Here is a 13,049-nt window from a genome sequence, read left to right as displayed (position 1 = left end):
GATAGATAGATAGATGGATAGATAGATATAGAGTTGGCCAGATAGGCACAGATAAAGCGCTGGGTAGATAGAGACAGATATATACAGTGTTGGGTAGATAAGGGGATAGCTAGATACAGAGTTGGATAGATAAAGATGGAGACACATAGAACGAGACAGAGTTGGGTGGATGAAGAGGTGGATATGTAGATGGAGAGAGAGAGAGAGAGAGAGAGAGAGAGAGAGAGAGAGGGGGGGGGGGTGGGGTAGGGGGGACGTGGGGGGGCTACTTTCCACTCCAGCATTTAGCATCAGCCCAGCTCCCCTGTCCGTGTTATTTATGATATTTATACTTACATACTTTGTCCTGCTTTCACGTAATGCTTAAAATGCCCAAATCGTTAAAAATGATGTTCTTTTCTGGTACATGATCATGGAGTAATTTGTACTTTGTTAAGGCTTTAGACTTTTGAACGGTGTTGGAAATGTCGCTTCCTGCAGGACGTGCCCTCTCAGCTTGCGGGATAGGTCGGTGGCGTCTGCGCGTGTGCAGAGTGGCGCTATGTGCATGGCATGTCCTGCGACTGTCCCATTAAGAAGGGCCAGCGTATATTCGGGAGAGGGCCTTGACTCTAGCTCTGTGTTGTAGATTAGCAGCAGTTGGTGTGGAATGCAGTGGTAATGCATTTTTGTCACTGACATACAAAAAATGCCATGTTTATTGAAATGTTGTTGCGTTTATTAGACACTGGCATTTGTGTGTCTTTGATTTCCGTATTAAGGTTAACACTGTTCATTAAAGACAATTGAATATGACCGACGAAGTGGCAGTGATGTTGATTTTTGAGGTTTCAGTCATAAAATGTGGTACTCAAGGAATTGTGAAACCTTAACATTCGTACAGGGTATGTTTTCTAATTATGAAATCCCTACACATTCTCTGTATGTATCTATATGTGTGTATGCATGCATGTATGCAAATTACATAGTGAAAACCCAGTTCAAAAACAATGGGGCGCCGTGCAAAAAGGGGGGAAATACAGAGATGGAAGGACAGGCTGGGCTCAGGGGAGGAGAAGGATGGGGTAGAGGAGAGTTTCTGTCAGTGGGCAATGAGGAGTTCCTTGATCAGCGGGGCCTTCGGTTCCTTCGCCTGTGCAGGAGAGATGGGCCAATCGGATGCGAGCAGGTATGCTGTTCAAGAGACCGAAAGCTGCCGTTTTCTCTTTGCTTTTTATTTAAGATTCTACTCTGGCAGTGTTTTGGCTTCTAGTGTCAGGGAGGCATCCGAGATGGTGAATCTTTTGGCGAGTTAGGATGGGGAAATGGTTGCCATACATTGGATATGATGTAGGTTGTTTGGACGGTGATACCGGCGTGCAGCGGTAGCTGCTGTATCTCACTGAGGGTGGGGGGTGTGGTTGGACTGCTTCCTTCCTGTGATGAGAGGGTCGGTTGTGTGCTGGGCAATTTCCACTTGGGCAAGGAAGGAGGACAGGATTCCAGCAAGGAGCACATTGCCACCAGCCAAGTGTGAGAGGTCCGGGCTCGGACATTCTGGAGATATTTAGCTGGGATGAAGGTCTTGGTTTGGTGAAAGAGAGCAACCTGGCAATGGGCTGGCTTTCTGTTTTTTTGTCATAATGTTTGACTTGAACAAATGGTTGCAGTCAATGGTGAAGCCAATAGACTTTGTGCTGGCTGTCAAGTATTGAGGGAAGCTGTCCAGTCTCTTTTATGTAAGACAGGACTTCAGTGTGAGTGGTGAAATCCCTGAGGTGGAGGATTTCCGCCTTTGTGGTATGTGCTTGCCACCCCAGCTTCAAGGATTGGAAGGCTGAGATCAATTGATGGACCTTGTTGACTGAGCTTACTTTTATGTAGAGCTGGGTGATTCTGTTGGTGGATCATTTCTTATTGATTTTTTATTTAGTGTTTAGGAATTTTCAAAGACCAACAAAGACAGCATATTAAATCTGACACAAGGAAATGATGGACACCTTCATCGTGCCATTTAGCCTAGAGCAAGGGGCTGCAACCTGCATTTTGCCATATATTTTCGACTGTGACTCCCATGATCCCTCACCATTGACATTGGCGGCTAGGGCTGATGGGAGTTGTATTGCAAAACATACGGTGCATGGCCCTAGCCTAGACCATCCCTAGTATGAAGATCTAGTGGAAGAGCAGGGCTGTACGTATTGCTCATTGGATGCAGAGAGCGACAAAAGAAAAATCAAGTGTGGTATTAGGGGAAAAACATCTTATCTAGACGAATGCTGCATATGGAATCGTGCCTGTGGCTCCTGAAGTAAAGGTTATCAAGGAGTTCCCTGGTGGTTCCATGTACAAGTTGAAGATGATTTGAGAGAGGATGGTCCCTTGTGGCTTTCTATAGAATAGATGATGTAATGGCATTGGGATCGGTTGGAGCCCATTTCGACAAGTGGGTGTCTTTCAGTGAGGTAGGAGGCAAAGCATCCTAGAAACCCATGCAGCTGGTGAGTATTAGGAGGAGCTCTTTAAAGTAGACTCTGTTGGAGGCAGTGTACAGGTCGGGCAGAAGCAGTAGGCAAGGGTCACCTTTATCCGTGATGAGCAATGCATCTTCGGTGACCTGGATAGTGGCGATCTCGGTGCGACATCTTGGTCAGAATCGGGACTAACAGTGCAGGCTGAGCTTGTGTTTGGCGATCTTCTTGTGCAACAAAAGCAGGACTAATTGTATGTGATCTTTACAATGAAGGGAACATGCATGATGTGTTGGTAGTTTGCCAAGACATCTGGGCCAAGTGCTGACTTTTAATTATGTAAAGAATCAAGGCCATCTCCAGGGACTCAGCCTCTCATTGGTCCTTTGATGTTCATACGACATGTTCTCCATACCCCTTTTGGTGGACCCTGAAACCTATGTTAATGCTTTCATTTAATGGAATATCCTATTAGAAACAGGTTATCGAGCTGTAAATGGCAGATATGACTCTGAAACTGCTGGAAATTGTTTGACAATGGGAGGTTTCGGATTATAATTGATTATGGTTTAATTTATATGAATTGGTTGGGCTGTATCCATGGCTTTGAGATTACAGGAAAGCAAACAAGTGATATTAATCTGCGTTCTGTTATTTGGGCTTGGTGTGGGAAGGTGCCCAACACTGCCCATAATTATGCCTCACATCCTCTAGGTGGGGCAATTGAAAGGTTGCTGCGAGGTAAAGTATGGCAGAGCTCATGATATGTTTAAATACTAATACTCCATCCCGAGATATTGTCAGAACTTTTACCCAATTTGCCGAGAACTGTAATAACATTTTTGGAATTCGCTTATCTGTTATGAGAAGCCATTTTGAAGGGAAAATATTGTGGCTATCTGGTAGCTTTAAAGAAAAGAAGAGGGTAGTCTCTGAAGTACTTCAATCACCCTGTCCAGATATTGTCGACAGAAGACAGAGATGGCGGGATTATAGAACCGAATTATCCAAAAGAAGAGCAGAGATTGCAAACAAGAATTGGGATGACTTAATTGAAGCAGCAATATTGACCAATGTCAAATCCCTTTGGAGGATTTCGGCTAGGAATTCCAATTGGCTTGATGTGAGGCTCTTAGAAAGAACAGAAGTCTAGGTTTTGGAGAGGGATTTATTGATCACTTTCCTACCCTAGATTGATTGATTGATCACTTTCATACCCTATGTGATTCAAGCGGCATCATTGAGGATTGGACTGAAGGAAATGGAGATGTTCTGCCAGGAGAAGGCACTGAAGTCCATTCTCAGTTTGCGAATGGAACGTGTGATAGCCAGGCATTGACCCCTTAGAGCTCCAGGGAATTATGTGGTGCCAAAAAGTGTTTCTTGTGTGCAGACTGATTTGTGGGCTCCATTCTTGGTACAGGTATTTAATGTGATTAGTCAGACAAAACAGATTCTGCAGAGTTGCAAAACCCAGATTATTGTGCCCATGCACAAAAAGGGCAACAAGTCTCGCCCGTCATTTTACCAACCAGTCACCTTGTTAGATGGTATGGCTAAACTCTTTTCGGGGATTTTATTAAAGAGGTGAGAGGTATGAGTACTGGAGCAGGATATTCCGACAGACACAGACACTCAATTAGCTTTTAGGGCGGGTACAGGTATGATTTAGCAGGGTTATAATCCCTATTTGATATTGGTTAAGCATGTTTCCGGATTGGGATCTCCTGGCTGTGTGGCCTATATGGACTTGAGCTCAATCTTTGGCCACGGGACAGGAGACTCCTCTGGCAAACCCATGAGGATGTGGGAGTTCCAAAACCACTGATTTGTATGTTGGAGCTTCTTCATGCAGAATCATAGTTATGTGATGGATATGGTACAGGGGGTCAAATTGAGTGAGCATATTGAGGGATCAGGCAAAGCTGTGTGCTTGCATCCTAAATGTTCACCGCATATGTTAACTCACTCTCATCCTACCTGGGAGTTACAGAGACAGACATACCATGATGTGGGACCCGAAGGTTGCCGGTCCTCAGATATGCTGACGATTTGGTGCTCCTTGCCAAAACCCCTGAGATTGTTACAAATATTAGTAAATACATGTTCAGAATGAATGCCATACAGAGGTTTAAAGGTAAATGCTGCCCAGTGCTGTTATGTGTGTTTCTAGCACTAAGAGGAGGAATCTGCAGACCTTTTGGAAGTTCATTGGCTCATGTCTTTGATTCTTTTGACTACTTAGAGATTACATTTAACCAGCGACTAACCCGCAAAAATCCTATTGTTAAACATGGGGTGGAGAGGAGGCAGGTCATATGCAGCCTCTTCACAGCCACAACAATTTCCAAGTGTTACTCTGTTGAGCACATGCTGATGATTAATAGGGGAAAGGCTATCCCTGCAGGTGCATACAGGAGCGAGATATGGCGTTTTGGCACATTAGATGCATTACAGAAGATGTGGGACTGTTTTTTCTTGCCCGTCTCCTCGCCATCCCTCCCTCTACATCAGTGTACGGCACACATTTGGAAACTGGATAGTTTAACCTCAGTGATCTTTTATACATGAGGCCAATTTTGTTATGGCATGTGTTGTCGTTCTGTGAAAACGGGGAATTACCGAAAAGGTTAATAAGAAAATTGATGTCACTAGGAATTTGTTATAAAATAGGGTGGCTCGTGTATATGAAGAAGTTGTTGTAGTAGGTTCGATAAACTAGAAAGCATTGCCAAATTCTCCAAACAGCTGCTTAAATTAAATGAATGTATTTTTTGGAACAAAACAGGGATGAAGTAAATCTTCGTAAATCTCAAGTAAGGCTTTATTTACTGCTCTCTCTTTCAAGGGGCGCAGCTGGGCGTCTTTCTGTCAACACTGATTATTACCATAGAATTCTTCTAACCAAATCCCGGCCTCATGTGCTCCCTCTCAAAGCTACAGCATGGAATCAGGCAGATGTTGACTCGTGTTGTATTTGTGGCAAGAGGGGAGCATTGATTCCGTCTCTGATATCAAGATATTAGAAAATGTTATCTTTTGGGTATAATAAGCGAGAGTGGTTTGAGGTAATTTAGATCAGCCTTTATGTTCTTGATGTCTTTAGAAGAGGCTAAGGAGGCGTTTGCCTTTGCAAGTTACTAAAAGGGAACCTGATATTGAAGATCTAAAACAATGGCTACTCAGGTGGGAGCAGATTTGACTCTGATGTATCCCAAATCTATTTTATTTGAGTTATGGGGTGCCATGATGGTGCCGAATTATCATCGTAATTATGCTGTGTTGGGTTTTTGTGTATTCATGGATGCACAGATTTTAAATAATGCAAGTTCGTTTAAGGTGTGTGAATTGTGGTGTATTGTTAATCTTTGTGGATATTATAATCCGAAATAAACGATTGCGATGATGATGATGATGATGATGATGATGATGATAGGTTTCCCCGTCATGCCCCTTGGATCATTGACCATGCCCCTTGGATCATTGACCATGCCCCTTGGATCATTGACCATGCCTTTGGAATGTGGGGAGGTGGCACCACACACTTCAACAATGGAAACCTCCACAAGCAGCCATTGTCCCCCAGAACCTCAGCCCCCTAAAAAGCCTATTGACTTTGTGAACCATTCAGGATTTAATGAGCAATATTTCTTTTCCAATATTTCACATTTACAGAGATAACCACTGGCCCCGTGGCTCCTGTTTCTTTTTTTTTGTGTAAAGAAGATGCATTGTTAAATATTGGGGATTTTATATCTGACATGGCCGGCTCATTATCCGTGCAAAGGCGCAATCTGTCCCTTCGCTCCTGCCTCGAACAGGACAGATGAAGCAGGGGCCGGGGAGCCTATCAGGAATCCAGCAGACTTCCTCCTGAGTATTTTTTGGGATACTTTTAACAATGTTAGATTGAGGATAATTCCCCAAACCGCCAGCATATAAACCGAAAAATGCTCTTTCTTATTTGTCAATATTACAATAATATCTTGTTTTCTCCCCACATTTTGAAAATGAAAACATGGCAGATACCGTTCAAGTTTCTCACTCAATCAATATATCAAAATAGGTATTTTTTTTTCTCTCAAGTTCCATTACATCATATACGACAAATAAAGTAAATTCATTTTGAAAAGAAAATGTTGTGGGATCGGAAATGACATCTAGTCTGCATTTTTCGGGTACATAGTAGGCCCTTATGGACCCCTCAGAAGGTCGCCGAGGGTAGGCATATCGGCCCAGTCGGGCATCCCGCTGTGTCCATGAAAGCCCACTATTCACTGTATATGCATGCATATTTCCAGCAGTTAGCCTGTAACATTGTCATTTGGTAGATGGAAGTACAATAATTTTACAAACATAAACGGTGAGACAAATGTATGTGAATCACAAAAGCATATCTATTTTCACAAAACTGTGGAATAAACATACGTGTGTACAGGCATGCTATAAATGACTTATCATATTTCATATCGTATAGATTATTTAAGTGCTTCGTGCTTTTTCACCTGATTTCTTTTCCGTAGGCAAATTGTAGAACTTGGAGAAGATTACTTGTTATCAAAACCTCCCTTCTCCCCCCAATATTTGGGTTTTATGTGCATCGTAAGGAATGGGGTGGTAATCTCCGCATAGCAAAGGGCAAGACAGATAGTTTTCTGTTTCACGCTAATGCAAGCTTGATCGGCCTCAGTGGTTGGTCTCTGAGGTGAAGGCCGGCCATTGCAATCTCTAGAATGCCTACAATTTGAAGTAATTGCCCGGTCTTTTCTTTCCTAAATGCAGATCACATGGCCCTGATGCGGTGCTAATGGCGGAAGGCACGCTCCTTGCGGAGCTGACGCAGTCTCAGATGCTGCACATAGCCCAGCAAATTGCAGCCGGCATGGTGTACCTGGCATCGCAGCACTTCGTCCACCGCGACCTCGCAACCCGGAATTGTTTGGTAGGGGAGAACCTCCTGGTGAAGATTGGAGATTTTGGGATGTCCAGGGATGTATACAGCACGGATTACTACAGGGTAAGTGCAATGGCTTATGGGGGTATTCTGCTGCCACAGCACATGTCAATTGGGATCATATTAGCTTCAAGCGTGCTCCGCCCTCTTCTTATTCTACACTATTTAGGTCATCACTGTACTACAGAAGACACTCTGAATGTAGATGTCTGGTTTATGACTGGAGTCAGATTGTAAAGCAACATCTCTGAGAGCCGCGCTGGGAGGGAGTCGGTTCACGTATCTTCAATGATGTCAAAGAGATACTACAATGCCACACCAAAAGGAAGACTTCATATTATTTAAAAAATCATTCTGTTATGAAATTGTGCTCAAATACAGGGTAATGTGCTGCAATGGTCTGATGAGGGCGCGAGACTGTATCGCTTCCTGATCAATTCATGCACTGGAAACATTGGTTGGAAAGGACAGTAGTCGGGTTATACTTTGTGAATCTACCATTGAAGGTAGAGTGCCCATAAGTAAGGGCATCAGATGTCTCCATGTCATTGGTAACATCATGTACCAGTCCTGGGCTTTACTTTCTCAACTATTTACATTCTGGGAGTTGTATTCTTGGGTTAATGCAATTGAATATAATGGGTTCGATTAATAACAAAGCCCAGGTCTGGAATAGGGTGTTTTGGTGACATGGAGTCACCGAATAACCTTGGCCATATGGCAGAAAAGGCCAGTTGTAATGTGGCATCACAACAGCTGTGCTCTTTACATTAAGTACACTCTCAAATACCGGGTGGCTTAATGTCAATTTATCTGCCTATTTGATGGTGCATGGTTCTTTTTGTTTAAACCAGGGTTCTTCACCCCGCAGATCTCCAGATGTTTTGGACTACAGCTCCCATGACACCTCACTATTGACTCTGCTGGCTAGGGTTGAGGGGAGTTGTAGTTCAAAATACTTGGAGAGCCAAAGGTTGCAGACCCCTGGTTTAGAGGAAGTTGATAGTGTTGCTGAAATTGACTGGCTTGCCAGTGTGATTTATTTTGATCATTTTGTCTTGGCTGATTGATCTGTGTCCAGGGGCTGGGAGCGGGGTTCCATCTGGAGTTTCCATGGCCCTAAAATCGAGGCCAGAATTCAGCCACTTTGGATATTCTTCTGTGTTTGTGTACTTCAAATCCGGACAAATACATGAAGTTAATAAGCAAGAGCCCAGACCTAAATGCCTTAGGTAAGAAGAGTCCCAGGGCCTCATTAGGGCCCTGGGGGAGGCCAGGCCCTTATTAAGGGCCCGGCTGCTGCCGGTAATGATTTTTTTCCGGGGCCCAGAAAAGGGCAATAACTGGGTCATGCCGACCTTGCCGAACCCGGTTATTGCCCTTTTCTGGGCTCTGGGAAAAACCATTCCCCATTCCCATGGAGCCCCATAGGGGCCCCATAGGGCCCCCATAGGGCTCAATGGGAATGGGGAGGGTGCTAACAACGGGCCCGTTAATGACGGGCCGTTGTTAGCATCCTCGACTGCTAGCGGGTCCCACTAAGGACGCCTGGTCTGACCAGGCGTTCCTTAGCGGGACCCACAGCAGTCCTCGTAATAGGGCAGCCCGTAATGAACGGTGCCGGTCATTACGGGACTGCCAGAGTAAAAGAGCTATACTAGATCACTGACAACCTATTGTTTAATGTTTCAGTAAACTAAATGTTTTCTTCTCCATAACTGTTCAAAGGCTGTCACCTTCCGGGGTTATCCATCTCTTGGAACGCCAACTTTAGAGTAAAATGACATAGATGGTATAGACTGGTATTGATGTGCACTAGAGGTTAGCCCAGGAGTCAACATATTGCTGGTTATATGTTTTTAGGCATGCCAACTTTAGAGTAAGATGACATAGATGGCATAGACTGCTATTGATGTGCACACAGTTTAGGCCAGGATTTACCATTTTCCTGGTTATCCATCTCTAGGAATGCCAACTTTAGAGTAAATTGACATAGATGGCAAAGACTGGTATTGATGTGCACTAGAGGTTAAGTTGGGATTTAGCATATTCCTGGTTATCCAACTCTGGACATACCAACTTAAGAGTAAGATGAGAAAGCTGTTAGGGTAATGTTAATGTTAAAGGTTTTTATACCGCACACCAATGCCAATTGTTTGGTCTCCAGGCGCTCAGACGGATCTGTCATGCAAGGAGGGAGGGGGGTGGTTGTAGGGTTGAGCGGGAGAAGAGCAAGAGAGCTGTGATGTGCTGTTGGCAGCTTCAGTTCGGAAACACTGTTCACTGAGCATAAATGTGATTTTCGGAAGTTAGCCACCATGTGCTTTTGTAGAAGATTATGTGTGGTTTGTTTTCTTGAGGTTTTGTGAAGTATTTATGGACTGTGGTACTGTAGAGGTCTGCTTGTGTTAAGTCCGAGTTTGAGAGGTGTATGCAGAGGAGTGAGCTTATTAGTACGGATTGTTGGTGAACGTCCTGGAAATCCATCCAAGTGCTCCCCACCTCCCACTGCCGAAATCCACCCAAGTGCACCACTCACCCCACCCAAGGAATTAATCCAAGTGCATCACAAATCCCACCCCCGGAATTCACCCAACTGGGCCACAACTCCCACCCCTGAGATCCATCCAACTGAGTCACACCTCCCACCCCAGGAATCCATCCGAGTGTGTCACACCCCCTCCCCCAAAATTCACCTAAGTGCATCACATTTCCTACCCCTGGAATCCACCCAAATGCACCACAACTCCCTCCCCTGAGATCCATCCAAGTGCATCACACCTCCCACACCAGGAATCAATCCTAGCGTGTCACACCTCCCCCACAAAAATCCATCTCAGTGCATCACATGTCCTACCCCTGAAATCCACCTAAGCTCGTCAGATTCCCTAACCCTGACATCCATCCAAGTTCATCACAGTTCCCACCCTAAAACTGTCCGAGTGCGTCACATTTCCTACCCTTGAAATTCATCTTACTGCATCACCTGTGGCAGTCATGATCTTTGTCTCCCCCCTAGTTGCCCTTTCTGATATTTACCTTAATTGTCACCTCAGCCGTCATGCTCCTCCTGAATTTGCTAAGGTGTCTGATTTGTCAATAAAGCCCTAGCTAAGTGATGTGTTCGCTGGTTTAAGGGGAATCTTCAGCAGTTAGTCATCTTCCTCAATACCCTACGGTCTTGTCCATTATCTATTGGGGAGGGTTTGGTGCATTACTCCTGTTCGCTTGTTGGTCCCCAGTGTGGGTACGTCTACCCTGAGGGTCTCCCTTCCCTGTTTTTCCCTCTGCCGATTTCCATTGAGCCTCCTTCCCTGGCCAAATCGTATCGGGTCTACCAGCTTCTCCTGTTTCTTAGTAGTCCCTCTTTAGAGGGTCGGGGGAGGGCTTGTCTCTGTTTAAGGTCTCTCTTCCCAGTCCTATCCCTCATTCCTCTATTGTTTTCATACTGCGTTTCCTTTTTCAGTACTTGGCTGGTTAAGAGGTGTGCAGGCGCTGTTCAGTCGGTTTCATTGTGTTCGGAGCTGAAGTGCCAGGTTTTAAGAAGTTTTCTGAATGTTGTATGGTCCTGCATAGTTCGTATTTCCCTCGAAAGGGAGTTTCATAGTTTCAAGGCTAAGCCAGAGGAAGTTGATCCATTAAGATGGTATGGTATGAGATGTCATGGACTGGTATTGATGTGCACAAGAGGTTAGGTTAGGATTCAGTATATTCCTGGTTATCTGTCTCTAGGCATGCCGACTTTAGAGTACAGTGGCACAGAAGGTGTAGACTGATATTGGTGCGTGCTAGTGGTTAGGTCGAGATTTAGAACTGTCGCTGGCAACGGGTAAATAAAGAGCAGGGAACATCTCAACATCTGTGGGTCTAAAACAAGGAAACATGTCTGCATTGTGTAGTACTTTCAATAACAGCTGTGTCTTGAACCCAACTTGAAACAAAGGGTGAGGCGTCCTACCACTTCCTTTTAGGGCTCTTTACCTGTCTGCTTTGGTAAAGGCTAAATGATTTTGCATGCTGAGTATGGCAGCAGCTTTTTTTTATTTAGCCACTGTCATACGTGTTCTAAAAGACGAGCAATAGAGCCCTTAGAGAGTACATTGTAGCATTTTTTATTTTGCTAATGCTAGTGGGAACACATCATATTCTATGCATTTTAAACTTTTTCATAGTGAGCATCTAGAATCAAAGAACATTCATCTTATTCTAGAAATGCATTAGAAAACAAGGTTACAAACATTGTTGTAACAAAGGTTTAACAAATACAATAGACAGAAACACCATCATTAATGTTTGTTTGTCTTGAATAGGTAATACATTCAAAACAACATGGTGTCTGTGAGCTCTTGAAGAGACAGGAACCTAGTCGTTGGTCAACGTCAAGAAACAGATCGAATAATGGACCGGGATTGTGGGAATGAAGCCCTCAAAGTTATGTGGTCCTGTGACGTTTCGGCAAGGAGCCTTCTTCATGGGCCTCGACTTGGTATCCCCTGTGTGTGGAAAAAGGGAAAGAGTAGAAAAAATATGTATATTTTAAAGTAAAACATGTGGGGCTCATACTTGCTGTAGAGCTCATCTAAAAAGAGGGGTAAATCTAATACTAGTGTTACCAGCATGCATTAAAAAACGAATTGGGACCAACTGTAGGAACAACTTTGGAGTTGTCCTATTGCTTGCTGGCACCTGGTTACTAACCTGGACAAAAATCTGGGGGTTTATATTAACTTCCCGTTGTTGACGATAGGGAGTTCTGTAGGATTGTTTGTTTAGGCAGGTCTCATCAGGGAAACAGCTGCATGTAGATGGTACATCTACTGGAAATGCTGGATGTTAAAATGGAGAGAAGAAAAAGAAGAACAACAATATGTGTCTGGGTGATGTTGTAATTAAGTAAAAAATGGTATTGTCCAAACCTAGGGACCATGAAGTACCTGGGGCACAAACGTCTCCAGCCTGCGGCTAGTGCTGGACTGTGTGCAGCGGGGAGAGGGTTTCTCCTTGATCTTGGCGCCTGGTAGGTGACGTGCAGGCAGAAAAACACGGTCGTGCTTCGGGTCCCAGTGGGCTGGGATCTGCGTAAGGCCGTCCCTTGATAAGGCTGTGGAACCCTGGATAAAGAGAAGCCAGTTTAAGTGCTGCCCAACTTAACAGCACTCATGTTTTCCTCCTTGTAAGAATGCAAGGCTGAGTTGGCAATGAAGGGAAACTCACCCTCTCTACTGTGAGACAGTGGCAGAGGAAGAAAATAATTGTTTGGGCAGAGACTTCCTAACGTAATCGTAGTTTTACCTATGGATGTGTCAATTGAATCATACCAGAATATTTACAAGCACGATGAAGACTCCTATGGCTCATTGGTGTCCATTTTGGTCAGAGTCGACATTCTGCGCGCACTTGTGGCCAGATCGTGACGTCACACACCCTCATGCCTGTGCTGGAAGTCAGGCTGTCGATACATCGCTGATAAGCTTGGATTCATAGAAGTGCCAAAGAATATTTTTTGAAATGATAAACAATTTCGAGCTGCTTGTCCCTTTTGTGTTATGAAACGAATGCTACAAGAACAGCAAGGTTTCATCTTGCTCTCCAAAATTATTTCAAAGATAATGGGCCTCATTACGACCCAGGCGGTAAGTTACCAC

At 44.3% G+C, this 13,049-nt stretch overlaps 1 protein-coding gene across 6 annotated transcripts in view; it reads left to right on the top strand.

Annotated features, from left to right (window-relative positions):
* The window catches only part of NTRK2 (neurotrophic receptor tyrosine kinase 2), a 663,657-nt gene that overhangs the window by 554,978 nt on the left and 95,630 nt on the right, over positions 1–13,049 (top strand). For all 6 annotated transcript variants that reach the window (XM_069625860.1, XM_069625859.1, XM_069625858.1 and 3 more), the window contains one exon: positions 7,233–7,467. In XM_069625860.1, the coding sequence (XP_069481961.1) occupies positions 7,233–7,467 (235 nt within the window). The remainder of the gene's footprint in view (positions 1–7,232; positions 7,468–13,049) is intronic.

Source organism: Ambystoma mexicanum, chromosome 6p (assembly GCF_040938575.1).
Source record: "Ambystoma mexicanum isolate Mex_15411 chromosome 6p, UKY_AmexF1_1, whole genome shotgun sequence".
Lineage (NCBI taxonomy): Eukaryota > Metazoa > Chordata > Amphibia > Caudata > Ambystomatidae > Ambystoma > Ambystoma mexicanum.
The sequence above is the reverse complement of the archived record's forward strand: the minus strand, read 5'-3'. Positions and strand labels throughout refer to the sequence as shown.